This window comes from Amphiura filiformis, chromosome 16, assembly GCF_039555335.1.
Source record: "Amphiura filiformis chromosome 16, Afil_fr2py, whole genome shotgun sequence".
Lineage (NCBI taxonomy): Eukaryota > Metazoa > Echinodermata > Ophiuroidea > Amphilepidida > Amphiuridae > Amphiura > Amphiura filiformis.
Window position 1 is genome coordinate 2883789 of NC_092643.1, and position 10051 is coordinate 2893839.

The 10051-nt window shown below is 37.7% G+C and overlaps 1 protein-coding gene across 1 annotated transcript in view; it reads left to right on the forward strand.

Annotated features, from left to right (window-relative positions):
- LOC140135421 (phosphoenolpyruvate carboxykinase, cytosolic [GTP]-like) overlaps nucleotides 1-8670 on the forward strand; it is a 42739-nt gene extending 34069 nt beyond the window's left edge. Inside the window, exons 8-9 of the mRNA XM_072156915.1 lie at nucleotides 3712-3810; nucleotides 4490-8670. Coding sequence (XP_072013016.1) covers nucleotides 3712-3810; nucleotides 4490-4959 — 569 coding nt within the window. The 3' untranslated portion in view covers nucleotides 4960-8670. The remainder of the gene's footprint in view (nucleotides 1-3711; nucleotides 3811-4489) is intronic.
- Nucleotides 8671-10051: the final 1381 nt, after the last annotated feature.

The window sequence follows — 10051 nt, forward strand, 5'->3', positions numbered from 1 at the left end:
CAAAAATCCATTCCTCTTTATCCACAAATCGACGCCACTGATTACACACACAGTCAGTGCAGCAATACAGAAACATAGAGCCTACTCGTATTATAAGTGAACGCGAAAGTACATTGAGCGCTGACTCCTTGACTGGTCCAATCTGTTTCAGATCTCCCTTCCAAATATTCGTTCAACGAAGCCCGGTGATTCTGATGTCAATTACGTTTCAATTCAAATATGGTAGCACAAAGCTATGCCGCGGGATGTGACGCAAGATCGGATGGGACACTTGTCAACAACTGAGAGGTATTGAGCTCAAGTGGCACGCATCTGATAGACCCATGGTACGCAGCAATAATAAAAAAGGCAAACACTTTCGACTCGGACTTAGCCTATTGTCCATATTATGTATATTATCGTAGTGCGGTTTGCAAATGTTTGCACATTATTTAGCTAGGAAGCCTTTTCAAATATCCCAGCTGCCAAGCTGCGTTGATTGGTCGGATACAATATTGTTGGTTTAGTCGCTTACACAAACGTTAATGTAGTGAAAACATGGACGTGGTATATAGAAAGATTGTGTGACTCCAAATCCGTAAAAGTGAACTCCCAGCATTTTGTGGGAACTGGAAGGCAAATTGCTTACAGACTGGGAGGGTCCATGTATTGGGTTGATTTTTAATGCTATGTAATCTACATTACCAGTCATTCTCCATGGACCCGAGGGAGGGTCTATGTATCATCATGCATGTATCAATCACACTCAGTTAATCAAACTACTTATTAAGCACAAACTGTCTATAAAAGTTAAAATACTGCCACCACAAAAAATCTTTGAAATCACAGAAAATGAACAAGTTACAACCAAGATGTTGTGGGTTTTACCTGAGAGAACAGTAAGAGATGAATTTGTCTGTGTGGGGAGATTAAGGGATGAATTTTGTCCGTGGTGTAGCTGTGTGCAAGAAGGGAGAACAGCTACACCACAGACAAATTAATCTCTCCGACGAATTCATCTCTTAAGGGCAGAGTAATGGGAGAGAATAAAGACCTTTTCGAGCTTCATTATTTCTGAATTGTATGTCCAAAGTATATAAAACTATACATTTTTGGAAAGGAAATGAGTCAAGGAATCCCATGGTGACGTCAGATTTGTTCAAAAATCTCAAGTTTTTGAAAAAATCACAAAAATTCACTTTTTACCCCAATTTTTTGTGACAACTTAGAAAAAAAAGCCGTTCGAGTAAAAAAAAAGTCAGTTAGCTTTTCATGAAGAAGAGACATGAACTTAGGGAAGGTTTTTTATTTTTTGAAATTAGTCTCTTTTTTTGAAATATTGAAAAAAACATGTGAAAAAAGCCATTTTGTCACTCTATTAAGCTAAAAATTGCACATAATGGTGTATATTTTTGTTTAAAACAAATATTTTAAAAAAATGAAAAACCTTCCCTAGACTTTGATGTACTCTAAAGGATAGTGCAAAAAGTTTACCCTTTGCTTGCATATTTTTCGAAGTTATCTTGTCACAAAAATCGTGCAATATTGTCAACAGTGAACTCTGAGAAATCGATGTTTTAGTAAAAAAAATGTCAAAATTATGCACAAAACGTCCTTAAATTTTAAAACGGTAAGACTTTCACACTTGTAAAAGCTGTATCTGGTGCATGGTCTAAATATGCATCTTTTTGCACCAATGAATCTATAATGTCTGCTTTCAGTGCGCCAAAATTCAAAATAATTAAAAAATCTAAGTGGCATTTGGACTGCAAATTTGTGTTTTGTTTACACCACATTTGCTGGCGTTAACAACATACCGAATGCGCCTTGACTGCGTTGGACATACGCGCGAGAGTTGCGCCACACGTCGACGCTGTGACAGCAGTAATCACAATATTTCGCATTCAAGCATTTCTGACTCATTATTTCCGCCAATTTACTAAGCTGTCTTGAGCCATGTGACTTTTTAGAGTTGAAAAGAGTGAAATAAATCAAGCAAAAATACGAATAAATATTAGCAAGTTGTATTTTATCAGTTTCAAGTGAAAGAATACATCTTAGTGTTGATAAATATCAAAAAATCTCAAATTCGGTCGTGGACGAATGTGTCTTCCATTACTCTGGCCTTAATATCTCTCCTTACACACACTCAACTACTAAAATTAACCAGCACTGAAATTGTATAGCTATAATGCTGGTAATGACCCAGATAAAAACACTTCACTCTTGCTGCTTCTTGTGATCACTTGATAATAGAATCATATGTTTGGTCAAATTATCTATTAAAAGAGAAATAGTAGATAAAACTAGCAATCTTCTGCCAACTTGTAACTTTCATCAGCTGCTTCGGAATTGTGTGCCAAGGGTTTCTCATAAAATACAGCCTTTCCTGCTCTTATAGCTTGTGTGATGATTGTCTGGTGAGTTGACACAGGCGTTCACGCTGCCAAGGGTTTCTCATAAAATACAGCCTTTCTGGCTCTTTTAGCTTGTGTAATGGTTAGTTGACTTTGGCGTTCACACTGTCACTTCTTCATAGGCTTTTCTTTGAATGGATCTATAACTGCATCTTCAAGACCCACTTTGTCAGAATATCTCTGGAGGGCAAGGTCTTCCTCTGCTAGATTTTAGTTGTCGTCTTGGGTGTCGCGCTATTGATTTCAAATGTACAGGACCTATCTGTCTAACACAGAAACTGGGTCTTCAAGACCCACCAGGACAAGGTCTTCCTCTACTAGAATTAAGTTGTCCTCTTGGGTGTCTTGCTATGGATTTCAAATGTACAGGACCTACCCGTCCACTTTGTCAGAATATGTCTGGAGGGCAAGGTCTTCCTCTACTAGAATTAAGTTGTCCTCTTGGGAGTCTTGTTATGGATTTCAATGTACAGGACCTATCCGTCCAACACAGAATAATACTAGTTGTACCTGCTCAGAAACTGGATCTTCAAGACCGACTTTGTCAGAATATGTCTGGAGGGCAAGGTCTTCCTCTACTAGAATTAAGTTGTCCTCTTGGGAGTCTTGTTATGGATTTCAATGTACAGGACCTATCCGTCCAACACAGAATAATACTAGTTGTACCTGCTCAGAAACTGGATCTTCAAGACCGACTTTGTCAGAATATGTCTGGAGGGCAAGGTCTTCCTCTACTAGAATTAAGTTGTTCTCTTGGGAGTCTTGTTATGGATTTCAAATGTACAGGACCTATCCGTCCAACACAGAATAATACTAGTTGTACCTGCTCAGAAACTGGATCTTCAAGACCGACTTTGTCAGAATATGTCTGGAGGGCAAGGTCTTCCTCTACTAGAATTAAGTTGTTCTCTTGGGAGTCTTGTTATGGATTTCAAATGTACAGGACCTATCTGTCTAACACAGAATAATACTAGTTGTACCTTCTCAGTAACACCAGAATGCTCCGTGGGATTTTGCCAATTATCAGTAATTTCTTTTAACTTCATGTGTGGCGGTCGGTGCTTTGTCTCTAAAATAGGTCAATGATCAAGTTTGGTTACTAGAGCTAGCTGTGACTGTGGTTGTCCATAAGAACAGAGTCTGTACTCCCTCATATTCGGTAACAATTTACCAAGTTTACTTTCATACTTTTAATGATTCTGTATTCACACGTACAAAAACCAAGCAGGAAAGTGATTTGCTTGCTCTTTGATATTGCTGCCAATCATATGACATCATTTTAACCCCACCTGCCAAATTTTTTGTCTCATTTTAGGTGTACCACTTGTATATGAATCATTCAACTGGCAACATGGTGTGTTTATTGGTGCATCAATGAGATCAGAGGCAACAGCAGCGGCACAAGATGCTTCAGGTAGGTATCCCACAATGTATTTCTTCCATTTCAATTTTCTGTACTGATTTGCTATCTAGTACAACATGGGTCAAAGCAGAAGACCAAGTGAACTCTTTTCAAAAATATTCTACTGCTATAGCTTTCAGTAAGGTAGTGGTCTGCAGATTTGGCGCTGTTTACAGTGTAAACATGGAAGAGTGGTTCTGATTGGCTAATTAAATCACATCAGCACCTCATTCACTGATGAAGCTGCGTAGCATCGTATGACCCAGGGGGGCCTACAATCTTGGCGGAAAAGGTTACCACACCAAAGTATTAATTGGCCAACATCCATCCCGCCCCCCTATTGCAATGTTGATTTGGACAAAATCGTCATCATGTCTACATTTCAGTCTCCCAACATTGAAAGGGGGTGGGGAAGGGGAGGGTCTAAATTGAGTGTGCATGCATTTTTGCAACTATTATACAAAGATAATGCGGTACTGTGACATATTTAGCTCTGGCGATTGCTTTATTTTACACCAGCACGTGCTGGTGTGGCAACAAATTTCCGCCAAGGTTGTATCTTTTGAAACAATAATCAGGAAGAGCACTTGGACACTGCTGAAGGACCTTGTAATACTCAACCTATTAAGCTGCTTATTTTTTTTATTTACAAACTTACTAAAAAAAAGGGTTTTTTTTAAAATTCTTACAGGCAAAGCTATGCCTAAAGTGGTCATGCACGATCCATTTGCCATGAGACCTTTCTTTGGGTACAACTTCGGCGATTACTTGGCTCACTGGCTCAGCTTCCAGGAAAAGCCCGGCTACAAGCTCCCCAAGATATTCCACGTCAACTGGTTCCGCAAAGACAGCAACGGCAGTTTCATGTGGCCCGGATTCGGTGAGAACACCCGCGTCTTGGAGTGGATCTTCAAGAGATGCAACGAAGACAACGTGGCGGAGAAATCTGCCATCGGGTATGTACCAACGGAAGGAAGCATCAACTTGGATGGACTGAAAGAATCTGTCGATATGCACGGGCTGTACCATCTGCCCAAAGATTTCTGGTTGGAGGAGTGTCAGGCGATTCGTAAATACCTGAAAGAGCAGGTTAACAAAGACTTGCCAGAAGCTATCAAATTAGAACTTGACGCTCTCGAACAGCGTGTGAGGAAGATGTAAAAACAAAGTGTGCACAGCGTGTTTTGCACGCTGTTATTAAAAACAACAAATAATCTAGTTTTTCTGTGAAATGTGGTAGCGAGCATCGATATCTTGGAAACTTGCAAAAATAGCTTGCATATATTCTCTGTACTGATTGTTAACCCACTTGAATATATTATAAATTATCCACCTGAAATTAATTAGGCCTAGTAGAGGATATTATCCAATTTACCTGTGTTTTCATTTTCCTGTCTTTGTATAAAACTCATTTACTTCACTCCAGTGTTTACAAGCTATTTTTGCACATGTGGTACTTGTAGTCATTAAAATAAAGAAGTTTTGTAATTACACCCATGGACATCTTATTTCATTAGTGACTACTGTACAGCGAGGTATTTATGTGGGGTTTAATTTTTGCACAGACAGGCAATCACAAATTTTTAACCCCGCTACATGTAAAATATACATTACAAATAGTACTTAATGTGAATATATTTGGAAACACAAATTAAACACCCACTAAAGGGTCCAGAATTGTTGAATTGTGAATAATTCACCCAGCGAAAATATCCTACCATACAGCACAATGTCAGCATCCACAGCAGCTGAAAGGAGTATCCCATCATGCATTGCAGTATATCTGCTTGCTCCATAGCAAATGTATACAAAATATTAACAAGAGCCGCTTAGATATTGAGAGCTATTGATAGATTCACAATACTCTATGGGTGATATTTTTTCAAACAAAAGTCTAAGCTTCCCAGATTTAAGAGAGTAATTGAAAGTTGAAGTCTGGGATTTTGCCTTCCTTTTTGCTATGGTACAATCAGTTCTGGTACCGCAAAGCATTATGGGATACTCCCTTCAGCTGCTGTGGTCAGCATCATAGGAGTTCATTGTTATAAAATGGAATTAATAAAGGAAGACATGATGTACTCCATGGTGATTTTTATTTGGAAACATAAGTAGACATATTATTTAAACAAATTAAAAAAGTGGGATTTTGTGGCAATATGAACAGCTATAGTTTGATCAGCTCATAATCGACGGGAATTGTTGGGCTTTACCACTACCCCGAAAAGTAGACCCATGTTAAGAGTGATATAGTTGACCTGTATTTTGTGTTTGAGATAAAAGACCAAGTATAGGACTTCAATTACTAATGTGTGATGCTTGTGACTAGTTGTCACAAGACAATTTGCAAAATAAAAATATATATTGCTATTAATCTGCGATGTTATAAGGCCTGCCAATTACGAGCTGATCAAACTATCATTGTAATTACTGAATATAAAAACTATAGAGTATGTTTTTGTGGTTATATTTTCTTGCAATGACAATCTTTTATTTTTCTATTCTGTCCTGCATATTCTGTTGGCTTTTTGTTGGCAGGACCCAACTGTTTTTGTTGACTATCAAAAAGAGATTGGACTTAAGGTCGGTTTTAAAACTGGAATTATGGAAACTTTTGGGCCTCATAATAATAAACTAAAATATATAAAAGTGTATGTATTTAGAATGGCAATGATTTCATGCATCCATCTGTGGGCATCAAATTTGGGCAAAAATGTTAAGTTTTGGTGAAAATCCCCCAAACCCTTTTTTTTTTTGGCCCAAATTTTTTTTGAACAACGCAACCAAAAACAAATTTATTATTGATTTTTAAAAACTATATATTTATAAATGTCTAGGACAGCTTTTTTGATAATTAAAAAAAAAAAAATTTGATGAACTTTGAGAAATTTCACTAAAAATGGCTGCAAATGGTTATAAAATTTCACATTGTTTTGGTGAAGTTGATCAAAATATATTAAAAAAATATACAAAAGTGGTCCTAGATATTTATGTCTTGTTTTTAAAAATGAAAAAATTTGGGCAAAAAAAAAAAGCTTTAAAATTTTTGTCCAAAACTGAGCATTAGCCCAAATTTGACATCACAGATGGATTCATTAAATCTTTGTCATTCTAAATATATATACTTTTTACACTTTAGACCATCAATTTAGCAGTTATGAAGCCCAAAAGTTTCCATAATTCCAGGGTTAAGACCAACCTTAAATATTTGAGTCCAGACTCTGCCATACTTGACGGTGTTGCCTGTGTAAGGCAACATAGTGTACATTGTACCTGCGGATTATTTCGGCATGTGCACGGCAAACTGCAATTTTTAACTGCATTCTTGTTTGCCTCATGCATGTACTTAAAGTTGTGCTGATAATGGGCTATGCCAACCATGGGCTATTCCAATTTAAATCCATACACCCCCTATGGAAGACATGTCCTGAATCTCCCATACAGGGAGTTTGAATTTCAAATGGGGTTACCTGAATGGGTGACTCCATTTGAATCTACACCCCCTGTGTGGGGTATTAAGGAAATGTTGTCATAGGAGGTGTATGTATTTCAACTGGGATAGTCTAATGTGCTGTAAGCACCAAAGACACATACTTTGGCAACACACAACCTTGTTGGTCCATGCGAAAGGTACACCACACTACTCTGATCTCCATGTGTGAGAATTCAGTATGGCAGATATGGCATCACACACTAGGCTATTAAGTCTATTTATGTTTGGTTGTATCACATGCACTGTATGATACTTTTTATTTAATTCTGGTTTTCAACCCAGTAGGTACATCATGTAACTTTTTAATAAATAATAATCTTTTCCTTCTAATTTAAGATGACAATTTAGCCAGCATTAAGTATATTATTATGAAAAATGTTCAATTAATTGTTACTCAGTATTGAGTATTTTGTTTTTGATAATAAGTGACATTGAGGACTTTGGCTCACTCTCCTGAGTGACTAGCGACTGATCAATCAGTATCAAAACACGGACTGCATAAGAGGACTGGAAAAAATATATGCCTGTAAATATTATATTAAAGCTAGGCATGTGTTCAATCTGCTTCAATGTGATGCGTGTACCTCTATACCACAAAATGCTTGCTCTTGTAGCACTGATCCAATTATAGAAAAAAGGCATACAGCCTCTGTGAGGTCTGTGTTTGTCATAGACTTACGAGATGCAGACCATTCACCAACAGGCAAAGTGCTTGTGCTTTGTATGCTGTGAATCCGCGCATATTCATGAGGGCTGATTTTTTATTGTGCGTGTCGAACAAATCACACCAGTGCCTTCGCGTTACGCTATAGAGCGTTGTGTGCGCGAAAGACGGTAAAAATATGCGTAGCAATTTTGTGTGTTGCACTGCTTGGATCGATTGGCCCTCATAACAGATGATGCTGGTACTTAGCCAGTTGGTGAATGGTCTATGTTTTATTAGTTTATGGTGTATGTATAATAGCTGGACTATAAAATATTGATGTTCATAGATAGGAAACATAGATTATAGATAGTGTTGGTTGCAAAAAGGCTGGAAGTATATATACCGATATAAATCATAGTGAAGCACTTGCAATCTTTTTACACTGAAGCATAGAAAGGCTACCCTTGTACATCTTCATCACAAAATATTTTTGTGACCATCCAAAATGGTAGCGTGGCACAATATTTAACTGCTCAAAGCTGAAAACTTTCAGCAGCACTGTGGTGATATATAGTCGGGATGGTTTTGTCTAAAAGAAGAGAGGTACCTTGTCGATCAGAAAGTTGTAATAAACTTTGTAAAAATTGACGACAATTTGGCAGCTGTGTATACCAGGAAAGCATCGGAAGTTATATAATATTTTTTTTCCTGCGCATATCGTAAAGTGAACAGATTTTTTTTAATGTTATCAAATGGAGACCCCAACACAAGTATAGCTCAGAATCTGCTGGTTCTTGTTAGATGTAATTGTCCAAAAGGGGGACTATAAAAATTGACATGACACTCCTAGAACTTACGCACAATTTCATGAATCCATTCCTGCAAAGTTTTTCTTAATCAAGATTTGCATCAATCATAGACGATGCTCTGAAGTTTCCATGGATACAGATATTTGAGAATTTTCTTGCAAAAACTCAGAATTGATTTCTTGCGAAATATTTCTCATATTGTTCAATACAAATTGTACCCTATATGAATGGTACAGGTGAATCAACATAGCTAGATGTAAATAGCACAAAAGAGAAGATGCGTAAGACAATGGCTATTGTTTGGATGACACCTGTAATAGTGGTTGGGTGATATTGACAACATGTGTGCAAAAAATATAATGTACTATGTGTTTGATTTCACATGCTGGCAATGTCGAGAATCAGAGATTGGGCCAATTTTCTGCAAGTTGATAACTTGAGATTCCAAAGTTTTGACAGATTTCAGGGATTCTACCTAGATAGAACCCATTGTGTCCATGTCTAAAGCCCGATCCTGACTCCATTTCGCAGCGCGATGCGATGCTGCGATGATTTTGAAAAGGTTGAACATTGTTCAACTCCATCGCGGACCGAAATTTCCACCGCGCGATGAGAATTTTCGCCGCTGAGCTCATAAAAACCTGGCTCAGATTACAGTTTTTATAGCATCGCATCGCGCTGCGATGTGGAGTCAGGACCGGGCTTAATAATGGATGAAATATGTAGTGTTAATGTTTATATCTGTCAAACAGGTGTACAAATTATTACTTTGTAACATGTAATGTTTCTATAAAAATAATAGCTGTGAAAGGTCTAAGAGAAAATTCGAAGGGTTAACTAGTTTGCGCTTTTCAGTAGTTGCATTCTTCAAAAGAACAATTATTTGCATGTATTTCATGATTTGTGGTGGGTAAGGAACATGTATGAAATGAAACCACATGCAAGCAACAGATTATGTATGTAAGAGGCCGGTCGAGTGCAGATCCCGTAGGAATACGCTTTTCAATACGGAATAAATGCTAACCTCATCGTGACGTCATCCAAGCAGCAAAGTTCATTTCCCATTAAAAAAGCGTTATCCGACGGATCTGCAGTCGACCATTCTGTAAAGTGTGGTCCATAGTCAGAAGTGACGTTGTACCAAGCACTTGCTTAAACGCAATGGGCTACATGTATTTCAGTTGAAATCCACACCCCCTATGGAAGACATGACCTGAATCTCCCACACAAGGGGTATAGATTTCAAATGGAGTCGCCCAGTCAGGTAACCCCATTTGAAATTTACACTCCCTGTGTGGGAGATTAAAA